Genomic DNA, 15,448 nt, shown 5'->3' with positions numbered 1-15,448 from the left:
CTGCAGAGTTTCTCTAGCAATTCCTGCCTCTCTTTCAGATTTCCAGCATTCATAGTTCGTTATTTTATTACATTGATGTTACTCAGGCTTGAATATTTTCTTAAGAACCTCAATTAATGAACAAAGATACAATAAAACTAAGTTGTGGTCACGTAATTTTTGGACTTCACCAATGTAACAATTGAATTATAACAAATCCCTAACCAATTTCTATTAATTCTGTGTGAACAAATACAGTAACTATAACTGCTGCAGCTGATTTTTTTAAAGCTTCTCTGCAACACGGCTCTAAAATTTTTCCAGTCTGGGTGGCACGGTGGCCCAGTGGTTAGCACTGCTGCCTCACAGCTCCAGGGACCCAGGTTCAATTCCAGCCTCGGGCAACCACCTGTGTGGAGTTTGCACATTCTCCCCGTGTCTGCGTGGGTTTTGTCCGGGTGCTCCGGTTTCCTCCCACAGTCCAAAGATGAGCCGGCTAGGTGGATTGGCCATGCTAAATTGCCCATGGTGTTCAAGGAGGTGTAGATTAGGTGGGTTATAGGGGGACAGTCTGGATGGGATGCACTGAGGTTCGGTGTGGACTTGTTGGGCCGAAGGGCCTGTTCCACACTGTAGGGATTCTGTTCTATGAAATCTCTTCATAAAATAGATAATAGAATCCCCGCAGTTTCGGCCCAACATGGGAAGAATGTGCAAACTCCACACAAACAGTGACCTGAGGGTGAAATTGAACCTGGGTCTCTGGATCTGTGTGGCAGCAGTGCTAAGCACTGAGCAACCGTGCCAGCCAGGCTGAAAAAAAAATTTGATCCATGTTTCAAAGAAACTTTAAAAAAATCAGCTGCAGCAGTTACAGTTTTTGCTCACACAGAATTAATAGAAATTGGTTAGAGATTATCAAAATTATGGTCCTGCTGCTAACTGTTTCTTGGAGGAATCATGCAAGCAAACACAACTGGAATTTTGAAAAAACAGACATAACAAGGTGTAGAGCTGGATGAACACAGCAGGTCAAGCAGCATTGTAGGAGCAGGAAAGCTGACACTTTGGGTTCAGACCCTTCTTCAGTAATGGGTGAGGGGAAGGGGGTTCTGAAATAAATAGGGTGAGACGGAGAGGCGGATTGAAGATAGATAGAGGAGAAGATAGGTGGAGAGGAGACAGCTGGTCAAAGAGGCGGGGATGGAGCTAGTAAAGGTGAGTGTAGGTGGGGAGGTAAGGAGGAGAAAGGTCAGTCCAGGCAGAACGGACAAGTCAAGGAGGTGAGATGAGGCGATCATCTGCAATTCCTACTATCTCTGGAATTTTGAAAAGGCTGTTTGGCAATTCTAAATGTTGCATAAGACAGTTATTAATCCTTCTTGGTCACCTTTTGATACACCATTTACTGCTGGTTGGACTCATTCTATGATACATTTGGGAAGAAAAATAGCGGTGTCTTGAGCTATACAGACCCAAAGAGCCTGATTTTGATTCCCTCATCAACACTGATGTATCTGATCCAACTTACAGTAACAAGGTGGGGGATTACAATTGGCCTCACTACCTCAGGGTCAGGCAAGGGAAAGCCATATCAGAGCTCCCGTTCCTATTCATTAATCTGTGAGTCACCAGTGAAAACTGCACTCTGCTGTACAACTGTGAGAATAGAATATGAGCCCATTGTAATGTTCCAACAGCCAAATAAACTACTATCGAGTGTCACATGTAAAAGAAAATAGCCATTTGGGCAAGGAATCAAAGGGAGATTGGTATAAATGACTTATATCATAGCAAAAGAGAGATCTTTATCCAGAGAAGGATGAAAACAATTGGGGGAGATAAGGAAGTAGGAAAAACAATTATTTTGCTTGGAAGCCAGTTGTGCAGCAGATATTATGATCCTGAAAGTCCTCACAGTTTTCCCGATTCTTTACTTCACCAAAACTGTGCTGGAAACTTCAAATGTGTAACTATATTGGGTCACCATTGCATTTTCGAGTAGTGATCCTAGAACAGCAGGTACAACTCTGAGGAATTTCCTGAATGAACAGTGGTATCTCGGTGACACTAGGAGGTTTGTGAATGGAACTTATTATTGATGTCTCTGAATTGTGATATTTGTGTTATGTCACAAAAAAAGGAATAGTTTCCAGGTGTTTTCTAACCACTTGTTCAATATATAACAGTGAAAGAGCTTAAGTAACCAAGAGACTACTGCAAATATATTAAGCTCTGTTATTAATTGGAGGCTGAGAGTTAGAGATAAGTTGAATAGCCAAGGTAGGCATTCAGAGCTAAATAACAAATGGTTCCTCCGTGTAACAAATGTTGTTCAGAATAGACAATAGCTAAAAAAAATTATGAGATGAATTGAAGTGATGTGACTTAGAAATTGCAGGAGAAATTCAGCAGGTCTGGCAGCAACAGTAGAGGGAGAAACAGAGTTAGCATTTCAGTCAGAACCCCGGGTAGGGGATCCAAAATTAGAGGGCATAAGTTTAAGGTGTGAGGGGAAAGATTTAAAAGGGCTCTAAGGGGATAACGTTTTCACACAGAGGATGGTGCCTCTAAGGAATGAGTCGTCATAGGAAGTAGTAGGAGCGGGACCAATTACAGCATTTAAAAGGCATCTGGGGCAGGTACATTAATAGAAAAGGTTTAGAGGGAAATGGGTCAAATGTAGGCAAATGGGAGATAACAAAATGAGGAGCTGGATGAACACAGCAGGCCAAGCAGCATCTTTTTGTGCTCCTAAGATGTTGCATGGCCTGCTGTGTTCATCCAGCTCCTCACTTTGTTATCTCGGATTCTCCAGCATCTGCAGTTCCCATTATCTATTTTAGGCAAATAGGGACTAGTTTAGCTTAGGAAATGTGGTCAGCATGGACAATTTGGGCTGAATGGTCTGTTTCTGTGCTGCATGACCCTATCAATATTTAAAGAAAATCCAATAGCACAGATTTATTTTTCAATAATTTTAGGTTTTTTTTAACAAAATTGTAGAGATTCCTGCCATTTGGGAACATTGATTATCACAGTCCTGAATCACGTAAGGAGATTTGTGTCATTATTTCTGGAATTCTTTCAGAAACATATTTAGATTCAATTACAAAGAATTTTCACACAAGAAATTTCAATATGTTATGTGTCGACAGAAACCAGTCCTCAAGCTTTCATACATGGCTGCTTAAATTAATGACTCACCAACGCATCCAATTCCTGTCGGATTAAGCTCAAAATCAGCAGGACAGTTACACAGGTAATCGCCTGGTGTATTGACACATAATCCATTGATACAGTTGACTGGATCAGCACACTCATTGACATCTGCAAGTTGAAACAAAATATCTCATTTCAGCGCTTTGTTGGCTTTATGAGATAAAACAGTTCCAGTTTCAGAGAAGTAATTACTCTGCAGTAAGTGGGCAGCAATAACAGTCAAATCCCCTGAAGGCAATCTTCAAAGGTTTTAAAAATAAATACAGCTATCTACCATCTTTATATTTCAAGAAATTATCAAGAAATTTAAACAAAGGCCAATTGACAGTTGAACTTAGAACTCCATAGCAGCTTGATTTCGGAAATGCTCAGAGAAGGTCCTCAGATCTACAGAACTCACATGGGAGTGAAACTCCTCTTTTAGAAATAAAACAGATTAAAATAAAATCAAATTTCAATCTCCAGAAACTTTGTATTCTACACTTGTGTTTGTAATTAATAAATGCTGACCCTTCTATAGTTAAAAAAAATTATTATGCCTAAAATTAATTACATAGCTGTAGTATTGGACTGTAGATCATTGATGCTTTTGCAATTCTTGGAAGTACTCCCGAGGTACAAACAGTGCTAATCAAAAGATTTCAGTGATATTGTGTCGAATAAAGTCTTAATCTGATTCCTCTGATGAGTGAACTGATATAGGCAATGAAACCAAAACCAAATTTATTAGGCAGTCGCGGGTAGCAGTAATAATGCTCTGGTCAGCACAGTGTCTCTGGATTAGGAACGTGAAATGGAGCCAGGATTGTTAGTCACTGCTCTTCAATAACTCTTTCTTATTCATTCAAGAGGTTGGCCAGGTCAGTATTTATTGTCCATCTCTAATTGCGCTCAAGACGACACTGGTGCCATTTTGAACGAATGCAGTCCCAATGGTAGATACACTCACAATAGTTTTTACAATGGAATTCCAGGATTTTGAGCCAGCAATAGTGAAGGAATGGTAATATATTTCCAAGTCAGGGTGGTGAGTGGTTTGGAGGGGAACTTGCAAGTGGTGGTGTTCCCATGTAACTGTAGATCTTGTCTTACTAAATGGTAGTGGTCGCGGGTTTGGAAGGTACTGTCCCAGGATCTTTGGTGAATTTCTGCAGCGCATTTTGTGGATAGTACACACTGTTGCTATTGAGTTTTGTTGATGGAAAGAGTGGGTGCTTGTGGATGTGGTGCCAATCGAGTAGGCTGCTTTGTCTTCTCTCACTAAAATGCTCTTTGTGTGGGTGTGAGCTGGGGAGAGCATCAGGTTTGGATTTGATGCTGTCTTTCTCCTTCAGTAAAATACCCTGTCAGTATTTACTGTTTGTGATCTCTTACTGGGGTTAGATCATTTGATGTGTGGTATCATCTCCGTGCCAGGTCTTTAGTGTTGCATGATCATTGCAATATCAGTTTCCGTCAAAAGCTAAACAGGAACGATTACATAAGAACAGCAGTGGACCATATTGCCCCCTTGAGCATGTTCCATCCCTCAAATTAAATTGCTTTCCAGCAAAAATCTCAATTAACTGACTTTTTGAAAAATACAAGAGATTCTCATCACCCTTTCTGTAGAAAAGTACTTTCTGGATTTCACTCCTAAATGGCATGGTTTTCCATTTTTGCTGAGGTTATGTTCCGTTACCCAGATTCCTTGGCTAGAAGATTTTTTTTCCTGTGTCTACTGATTTGTTCTTTTGAACATACTGATTAGATTACCTCTCAATCTTCCAATGACATTTGAAATGCTAGACGAGAAGACACTCAGTAAAATACATAATCTACCAGGTTGTGTTAAATGCAAAAGATTACAATTACGCATCTCTTTCTTAACAATTTTTTTCCTGCCTGGTTGTTGCTCTATGACTATAAAACTGAACAAAAAATATTTTTATTAAAAACTTCTATTGAGGAGGCTTCAGGACAGATTACATCCAATAACCTGTTCTGAAAACTCGGCTCACATTTTGAGAGCCAGGACAAATTGCACTACAGTAGTTGAGATAATCCTCAATATTAAAAAAAATCATTTACTCCTTCTCTTAACATTAATACATCTATTGAATGAAAAAAAAAATCAAGGACCCAGAGCTACATCTTTAAAAAAATACTGATTAGCTCTTCTTTGGGCAATTCCCTATTTGTGTACAGAACTTCATTGAGAACTGTAGATGTTATTAAGACATAGTGCTTACATATAATCAGAGGCATAAACTTCACCTCTCTCCACCTTTATGAGTGAAGGTACTTAGGCAGGATATATGCTGTCCTTATGTTTTGAATCTACAGCTCTGATTATCTGAAAAAAAACTGATGCTTACTGAGAGATGCCACTGAAACCAATCTCAAGGAAGGTTCATAATACTGACCCAGACATTTCCAAAGAAGGTAATCACATTGGATTGCAAAAGAAGCAAATGTAATTTGAGTGAAAAAGCAAATCAAAACTTTTATACAGCAAATGGTCTGGAACTGGAATGCATCATCTGGTGGAGTTGGGTTTAATCAAGTCATTTAAGAGGGTACAAGGTGATTAGGAAGTGGAAGTAATATGCAGGGTTACGGGGAAAGGAGAATTGCATCAAGTCATGATGCTCATTTGGAAGTTGGTGTAGACACGATGGGCTGAATGGACTCCTTCTGCAGACTTATATGTTAGTTCTGTACCACTATTTCATAAAACCAAAGCTCCTACAACATACTTTTTAATATAGTATTATGAATTTGTTTTAAAAAGATTGTAAGTAATGTATCACAACAATAGTGCCATCAACATGTGTCGCATTTTGTATTTCTTAATCTCTTGATGACGATGCAGATTGGTGGTAGAGTAGGAAGGAAAATGAAGCAGATCCTGCAATTAGATCTCACTACCATGTAGGATATCCTCACCAAGTGCCCAAAGATCGGCTCATCAAGAATAATCCTGTTTAGTCACATGATGGTCTATAGCCAAAATTTTGTGACTATGATCCCCGATTTTAGTGAGAAATAACAGATAAATCTATATAACATATGTAAGGCAGTGAGAGTAACTACAGCAAAGTTTTACAATCACATTGTAATTGGAAATAATCTTTCAGGAGTCAAACTGTTTACCTTTTTGTTAAATTGATAAAACTTGTTCATGTTCAAACAAATGGGTATTATTTTAGCAATGAGAATTTCATTACTGCATATTAAAAGAGGCTTGCTTGGCTGACATTCTGTGTCATGCTAAGAAATGTAGAGGACCTTACTTATGTAATCCAATCTGAGAAAAACTGCTTCATCAATTTCTATATATTTATCATTTTTAAGAAAACCTAATATTTTAATATCATAACAATTGTTCTTCGTATCTTACTGGATAGATGCTTACATAAAAGGTAAAAATAGTGGACAAATGAAAAAGTATTTGACCTCTACACTGTACAGTGCAATTTCTGCGCCTTTTTACATTACATTGATATTTTGAGAAAACGTGAATATCTCGACAAATAAATGAAACATGTTCTGTTTGTAAGTGAGCTCTGTAACTGCTGTGTTCCTACCTGTACAGTTGCCTCCACTTCTGTCAAGTTCATAGCCCTCATCACAGACACACCTGAACATTCCTGGCAAATTCTGGCAGGTGCCAAACACACAGATGTTCTGAAATGAACATTCATCGATATCTACAAGGGAAACAGACAGTGCTCATTTAAACATGATGTACAAAAACTCTGAATGTTTTGGATGGAATTTTATTGCATCTTCTAAAGTGCTCTGGTAATACCCAGAAAGATCACACAGGGGTGTAGTTCTGAAGAAGTAGTTAGGTGATGACCAGATAAGCATTTAGTGAGCTACAGCTATCAGGTACCCTCACTGAATTACATGAGGAATTTGCAGCACCTGGTTTCTGGGTGAAAGACAAGAAGTAAATAAGTAAATAAGACGACTGGGGTTTTAATGAAACATAAATGCAAGAAAGTAAGGTAGCTGCTGCTCAATGGCAAGATTCTGATGTTGCCATTTAAGACTTAAGGGAAAAGTTGGGAAGTTTATCCATTGAAGAAATGGTGCGGTATCATTTTTTTAAACCTATGTAGCCAACAGGAACTTCAACAAAATAGCATTCACTCAATGGTGCATTATGTACATAATTCTCAGAGTGCATCTAAGAGTCGTTGAGTCTTGGGGTCCTACAGCATGGACACAGACCCTTCGGTCCAACTTGATGTTGACCAGATATCCTAAACTGATCTAGTCCCATCTGCCAGCATTTGGCCCATATCCTTCTAAACTCTTTCAATTCCTGTACCCATCCAGACGCCTTTTAAATGACGTAATTGTGCCCACCTCCACTGGCAATTTGGTCCATTCACACGCCACTTTCTGTGGGAAAACTTTGCCCCTCAGGTCCCTTTTAAATCTATCCTCCTCTCACAATTAAACGCATGTCCTCTTGTTTTGGATTCCCCTACCATGGGAAAAAAGATCTTGGCTATTCATCCTCTCCATACCTCTCATAATTTTATAAACCTCTATAAGCTTACCCCTCAGCTTCCAATGCTCCAGGGAAAATAGCCCCAGCCTATTCAGCCTCTCCTTATAACTCAATCCCTCCAACCACGGCAACATCTTTGTAAACCTTTTCTGAACCCTTTCAAGTTTAACAATATCTTTCCTACAGCAGTGAGACCCAAACTGTACCCCGTCCTCATCCCCTTACTAGTTTAAACCTTCCCAGGTAGCACTAGCAAATCTCCCCACCAAGATATTGATCCCTTTCCAATTCAGGTGCAACACAGCCCCTTAAACAGGTCACTTCTACCCCATTTCTGCCTGTACTGCTCACAAAATAAAACTTGCCACTGTATTTAGGTACATGTGATAATAAATCAAATCAAAAATCAAAATCCAAGAGATGACAATGATCCAAAAATGTGAATCCCTGTCCCCTGCACCAGCCATGCATTCATCTGCTCTATCCTTCTGTCCCTACCCTCACATACATGGCACTGGGAGTAATCCAGATATTATTACCCTCGATGATCTACCTTTTAACCTCCTACCTAATTTCCTATATTCTCTCTATAGATTCCTGTCCCTCTCTCTTCCTGTGTCATTGGTTCCAATGTGTACAATGACCTCCTGCTGGCCCCTCTCCTTTTTGAGAATATTCTGCACTCTCTCCAAGACGTCCTTCGCCCCGGTACCAAGGGAGCAACACACCATTCTGATGTTTCGCTGTTGGCCGCAGAATCATCTGGCTGTGCCCCAGTTTACAGAGTTCCCTATCACAATTGATCGCTTGGAACCACTAGAGTAGAGTCAGTCCCAGTACCAGAACCCTGGCTTGAACCCATAACTTATTGAGCCTGAGTCGAGAACAGTGTTTAAAAGAAGGACAAGATTCGAGTAATTTCTAAATTCTCAAAAGATGCAACTGAACACATGCAAAACTTTCAGCTTTCAGAAAGTTTTGTTTTAGTTGAAGCATCTGGCCTGGCTTAGTCTGAATTTGGCTGGATGGAGACTGGCCAAAGTGAACCACATTTAGAATGTTCTCTGGCTTGGTTATCTTTAACTGGGAGCACTTCCACTTATTGGCAGACAGTTTTGATGTCTTAAGATAAATAAAAGAGGAAACCTAAGGTTCCTATTTGTTCTGTCCAATTTAATGCATACAGAAGAGTTATAACTTTTCTATTTATTCCCAGAGAACAGTCAAACTGATGTCATCTCCAATCCAAATGGCTAATCTCTGACTTACTTCCACAGTGAAGGATGAAGAACTCTCTCAGCACTGCAATAGATGTATATTGGCAGTGGGGTCCATTACCTCAAATGACATATTATTTGAAAAAAAAGCACTAAAAATCTCCATTAATCTTAATATTTTAAACTTCTCCACCATTTTGAACTAAATACATAGCTTTCATTGCCATTTCAGAGATATTACCTAACTAGTCAATTGCCTTTTTAACCTTGTTGAATTTAAAGCATTCCTACTGTACTTGCTTACAGAATGTAATAACATTAGGTTTAATCTTTTCTCCCCCATTATGTTTACTTATTCACATGAACAAAAGATTACATTCAGTTTACACAAAACAATATTAACATATTTAAACATAACACCAGTGCTTCGTCGGAGGCTCACTGATGATGTTACCGAGAATGGTGACGAAACATCTGAAAACGAACCTTCCAGCTCAGCAAGCAAACTCACATCCAGAACCTCAACCTGAGCTACAAATCTTCTCAAAACTCGCTATGTTTAAATAAGGCACATGTTAAGTTCCATTTTGACTTTGCTATTACACATCAGCAAAGTTAATTTTTTTAAAAATAAAATATCTATCCTTGCAAATGGAAAAGGATATGTTGAACTATAACTTTCTTTGAGGAGAATTCTGACATTTCATCAGGACAGTTGTCCTTATTTCTATCTGTCAGCTAAAATAATGGATGCTTTGTGACAGTACTTTTGCATAAGATACTTTGTATTCTGCCTGCAGATATAGCTATCACTCAGATTCAGGATGTTCAGTTAAGATGGTATGGTACCACTAAACCTACCTTGACAGGATCTGCTGTCAGAAGCTGGTGTGAATCCCATCTCACAGTCACATCTGTATCCACCAGGTGTGTTGAGGCACTGGCCATTATCGCACAGATTAACATTTTCTGCACACTCATCCAAATCTGTCAATGAAGATGAGTAAAATAGTTTTCATTAGATCCCAGCAGCTCCATGTTGGCATACCTACATTTGAGGGACTGCAGCAGGAGAAGACCCCTCATAAACTGAGGCAATAAAGCAATAAATGCTACCCTCACCAGCACACCTCTCATCCCATGAACAATTTTTTAAAAAGTATCATTTTAATTCCAAACAAAGAGAACATATTCTGAGATTAGCTTTCCTGTTGCCTAGAGGTGATTGATGCAATTAGAAATAACTCTGCATCAGTATATTTTTATTTGTTTTAATAAAGCATGACTGGTTTTGCTGGTTTTATGTCAGGGGTTATTACTGATTCAGGAAACAGATTACAGACATTAGTAATTAATGTTTGTTTAATGTAAGCTTTGGCAAAATGCTCATGATGGATGATTGCTTTCTTCCCTCAAGACACTCTTTAAAATAACCTCTTGAGCAAGCTTTTGGTCAGTTGACCTAATAGGTCCTTTATAGCTTGGTGTCATATCTTGTTTGTAATACACCTGGAATGCACCTTGGGATATTTTATTACTTTAAAGGCCCTTAATATTTTATTCTCTAATTGCTGTTACACTTAAAACCAAATTGCATTCTGTCTGAGATAATGGGAACTGCAGATGCTGGAGATCCCAAGATAACAAAGTGTGGGGCTGGATGAACACAACAGGCCAAGCGGATGCTGCTTGGCCTGTTGTGTTCATCCAGCTCCACACTTTGTTGTCTTGCATTCTGTCTGAGTCAGGATCAGAAAATAAAAAGAAATTGCTAGAAAAGCTCAGCAGGTCTGGCAACATCTGTGAAGGAAAAAACAGAGTTAATGTTTCAGGGCCGGTGACCCTTCCTCAGAACCCGGACCCAAAACATTAACTCTGTTTTTCCCTGCACAGATGCTGCCAGACGTGCTGAGCTTTTCCAGCAATTTCTGTTTTGTTTCCTGATTTCCAGCATTTGCCGTTCTTTTGATCTTATTTCGGATCTGAAAATACCTGGACATGATTTCAAGGCTTTCGGAATGAATGGAAATGAAGAAACAAGCAGAAAATTTCCCCCCAAACTGGAGATATTGGTGCATGGGTTTGACAGGAGCATACAAGCTCTCTTCTATCAGAGAACCAGGATGATCTTCTGATAAGATATTCAGTGTAGAGGGTCATGGCTCTCAATATCATCAGTTATGTTCTCTCAAAATGTTTTTCATCTCAGCTGCAGCATGTAACCTTGGTGGAAGAAGCAACATGTATCTCATGGTTCAGTCAATTGCACATGTTTTAGGGAGGGTTTTCACCAGAGGGGTGATGTTCAAAATGGCAGATCTTGTATCAATTCAACAGTGGGTGATGAATGATGTTACAATCTATTTATTTTGCATACAAGTTCTGCATGTATATAACACCTGAACTATTATCTTCAAGAACATAAAGATCATTTTGGGCATATCACAAATGATTGGGAATGGTGTAGATGACAGTGATTGCAGTCACCCATAGCATTAATGCTATCAGCTCTATGGAACAGAGATTTGTCAGCTAGTGGATGGTAATATGCGGTTTAAAGGTGTTTCTCTACGATCTGCTTGTAAAGTAACTGTAAATTAACATCTTTTGAAGTGCCAGTGAATAATCTGACACTGAGGTAATGGAATCAGCAAAGATAACTGATCTTAACAAGAGGAGTAGAGAGAGTTACAACTGGATTCAGTGATGAAGATAAAATTTCAGTTGCCTGTGGCTCCTGTCTGTTTTTGCTCTTTTTGCTTGAAGTCTCCATTGTGGCATTGCTTTAGGGCTGGATCAGGTTCAATAATGATGGCTCTCTTGGGACAACAGCCCTCCTGCTCCATGCATTTAGGTTCACTTGAGAAGTCTTAAGATGACGTGTCAGAAGTTTCTAGTGTCAACAGAATTGTAGCCTTGTATGGGTCACTTTATTTAGGAACGGGGAGTACAATGGTTAGGGAAAAGAACAACCAGTGAAAACTATAAAGGGGTAATGTTGGATCGATACATTATAGTGATGTTCTTTCAAGTGGACAAACATGAGATATGTTAAGATAACAAGGTGTGGACCTGGAGGAAAACAGCAGGCCAGGCAGCATCAGAGGAGCAGGAAAGCTGACGTTTCGGGTTGGGACCTTGTTTCAGAATTTAAAAAGGGCCCATACCTGAAACATCAGCTTTTCTGCCTCTGATGATGCCTGGCCTGCTGTGTTCCTCCAGCTCTACACCTTGCTATCTCAGACTCCAGCATTGGCAATTCCCACTATCTCAGATATGTTAAGACGGCTATTTTCTGGATTCTTTTTAAGGTCACATTTTGTACATTTTAAAGAGTTTATTTAATTTCTTCCCCATACCTGCACATGTAAAACCATCACCACTGAAACCTTCAGAACAAAGGCAGCGATACGATCCTGGTGTATTCATACATTTAGCGTTGAGGTTGCAATGATGTGTTTCATTGATGCACTCATCAAGATCTAACAATTTTAAAAAGACATACAATTGTTTAAATACAGTACACTACGTCACATTTATCCTTAACACATCTTGTAAAGCTAGGGCTAAAAAATATACTCTTTTTATAGATAGCATTATAACATTAAGAACAGAAAACAATTAGTGCACAGCAAGTCAAGCAGCTTGTTATGGGATGATTTGATTAATTCAGTAATCTGACTTGAATCTGCAGTGTCACTTACAACTGACAATGCCAAATATATATTCAAAGCTCTGATGAAGAGTCGTCAGACTCAGAACATTAACTCTGCTTTCTCCTCACAGATGCAGCCAGATCTGCTGAGTTTCTGTCCCAGAATTAAATTGTTTCTTAATAAACCACACTCTAGATGTCCACACATCCTTCATGTTTTAAGGATAGGAGTGAGATCTACAGTCATGGACAAATTTCCAATCCTCTAGCACCTGAAGCTCTCTAGTGGAAACTTTGAAAGCAGAAAATGTCATCTAATTGCTTCCAAACCCTGCTCAAGTTTTTGGTCCTAACTTTGTCAGTCAATCAAATTGTATCACTGCTGCCCAGACCCCTCTGCTCAAAACACTTTGAAAGAAAATGCTGGACTTGCTATAATGTAATGCAAAATTAATCTAACTGCTTTGTCAACATCTCATAACGTTATTTCATCCTAGTGGCTGTTTGTACATTGGAGCACCTGTTATCAATACTTATAGGGAAGTGTACATTTTAATGCTTACTGATTTGCAATGTGGTCTATGCAATTTCATTACAAAATCTTGAGCAAACAAAATGCAATGAAAGCTTAGCTTTCTCGTTAGATAGTCATAGAAAGACAATTTGAATGATCATGAATGCCCACACAGCTTTATGTGTGGTTAAAAATTAAACTTCATTATCATGATGTTAAAGGGTCTAGCCACAGGGGGAATTCAGAATTGAAACTATCATGAAGGTCTACAGGGTAAAGACAAATTCTGAAAGCTAACTGTGATGAAGGGAACTTCAAAGGAATGATGCTTTTATCGATTCAGATGAGAATTTTGCAGGTTCAGTAATTCAATTCAGTCTGTGCTAATATAGGAACTGAGCCAGTAAACGGGATTATTTTCTTCCAACACATTGTTGGTGGTATTGTTAAATGGTATTGGAACACAGCTATCTGTAATAACCAATATTGAGTCATGATTTTTAACTTAGCACTGGAATCATATGGTCCAGAATTCCATCCGTCTTCAATTTCTTTAAATTTACTCTCTGGCCTCCCCATCACAAATTACATGTTTTTAAATGAACTTGCAACATTTGAGGAATTGGTAACATGAACCCAGAGGCAGTGCATGCCACCACTTTTTGGTTTTATAAACCTGATCCAAAATAGCCGAGTTAAGCATTCCCACCTTCGTATCCAGCTTATACTCTTTAATAGCTGTGTTCCTCCAACTTTCGCCTTTTGTCAATCTGCCACTCTCTTTGCCCTAGCCTTGGTTGATATATCTCCAGTTTTCCAGGTCCCAGTACCAGGAGTTCCTCTTCGATACTCCCAGCATCTCCACATCTCTGATCTTGTGAAGTCCCTGCTTATTTTTATGGGTGGCAAGGTGGTTTAGTGGTTAGCACTGCAGCCTCACAGTGCCAGGGACCCAGGTTCAATTCCAGCCTCGGGCAACTGTCTGTGTGGAGTTTGCGCATTGTCTGTGTGGGTTTCCTCCTACAGCCCAAAGCTGTGCAGGCTAGGTGAATCAGCCTTGCTAAATTGCCCGTAGTGTTCAGGGGTGTGTAGATTAGGTGGATTATAGGGGAATCGGTCTGGGTGGGATCCTTCAAGGAGCAGTGTGGACTTGTTGGGCCAAAGGGCCTGTTTCCACACTGTAGGGAATCTAATCTCTTCAACTCAACTTTTAAATTGTGGTTTCTGATATCTCATTTTTAGAAACTCTGTCAACTTTTGCTGAATTGTGCTTCTTCGAAATACATTGGAATACTTTTCCATGTGAATTGTATTACATAAATTCAATATAAATTTTTATAGTATTAACGCTAAACTCTTTTCACCATCAGAAACCTTTAGACTGCATGCTGCTGAAAACAGCTGCTAATGAGGAAACAAAATATTGAATAAGTAGAGTACTATAATCTCTAGAAAAACAGTTTTCAGCACAAGTTATACAACAATAAAACTGCAAATGTAATGCATTGCAACAACCAGAACATTATCTAACTGCAATTTCTCCCATCTAATGTTTATCTATTTAGTTGCACGCAAGACAAGTTTTCGTTTATAAAAGCATTGCTACTTGAAGGTAACCTAGAGTAGGCTCCAGCTTGATAAACACACTCCTCTTTTCTCACTCAATCATGAATCACTCACCTTCACATTCAGTGCCATCACCAATCCATCCCTCACGGCAGCTGCATTGGAAGCTTCCAGGAATATTGATGCATGAGGCATGCATATCACAGTTGTGGGCCCCGATTTCACACTCATCGACATCTGAATGAGAAAAAAGAAGTTGTCACAGCAGATACATTTCAGAATTAACATTACTTTAGATCAATTGTTAGATAAAGCAACCAAGGCTAAAACATTGAAACAGCTGTGTTGTTGATTTATAAGATGCTTTGTAGGATTAGTGTTTAAACTGATTTAGCTAATGTGAGTCTTGTTTTTAGCCAATAACATCATTCATTGCTACTTTGTGCGATGCTTGTGAAATTGTGAACAACCTTTAGAGTATTTGGCAGAATAAATTTTCTGTCTGAATCAGTACAGCTTAAGATATAGAATATGCATTAGGTTTGCTCTTGTGGAAAACTAGCTGCTTTATTCTCACATAAAGTTTGTGGAGGGTATATACTCATTGTTTTTGCAAAGCTATTCTCTTTTAACAGTCAAACAGACATGTGCTGGTATTCCTATCTTAGTCTTAAATGTAAGTGAGAGGTTAAATTTTCTCTCAGGTTTACTATTTATGTTACTTTGTGCTCTTCTTTTCATCATTGATCTCTCCGCAGAAACCTGAGCTGTGACATTAAAGTAGGTAA

At 39.0% G+C, this 15,448-nt stretch overlaps 1 protein-coding gene across 1 annotated transcript in view; it reads right to left on the bottom strand.

Annotated features, from left to right (window-relative positions):
- Nucleotides 1-15,448, bottom strand: part of LOC125450677 (fibrillin-2) — a 343,642-nt gene that overhangs the window by 93,998 nt on the left and 234,196 nt on the right. Inside the window, exons 32-36 of the mRNA XM_059642692.1 lie at nt 14,775-14,897; nt 12,285-12,407; nt 9,787-9,912; nt 6,771-6,893; nt 3,187-3,309 (exon numbers count right to left, since the gene is read on the bottom strand). Coding sequence (XP_059498675.1) covers nt 3,187-3,309; nt 6,771-6,893; nt 9,787-9,912; nt 12,285-12,407; nt 14,775-14,897 — 618 coding nt within the window. The remainder of the gene's footprint in view (nt 1-3,186; nt 3,310-6,770; nt 6,894-9,786; nt 9,913-12,284; nt 12,408-14,774; nt 14,898-15,448) is intronic.

Source organism: Stegostoma tigrinum, chromosome 3, assembly GCF_030684315.1.
Source record: "Stegostoma tigrinum isolate sSteTig4 chromosome 3, sSteTig4.hap1, whole genome shotgun sequence".
NCBI lineage: Eukaryota > Metazoa > Chordata > Chondrichthyes > Orectolobiformes > Stegostomatidae > Stegostoma > Stegostoma tigrinum.
The sequence above is the reverse complement of the archived record's forward strand: the minus strand, read 5'-3'. Positions and strand labels throughout refer to the sequence as shown.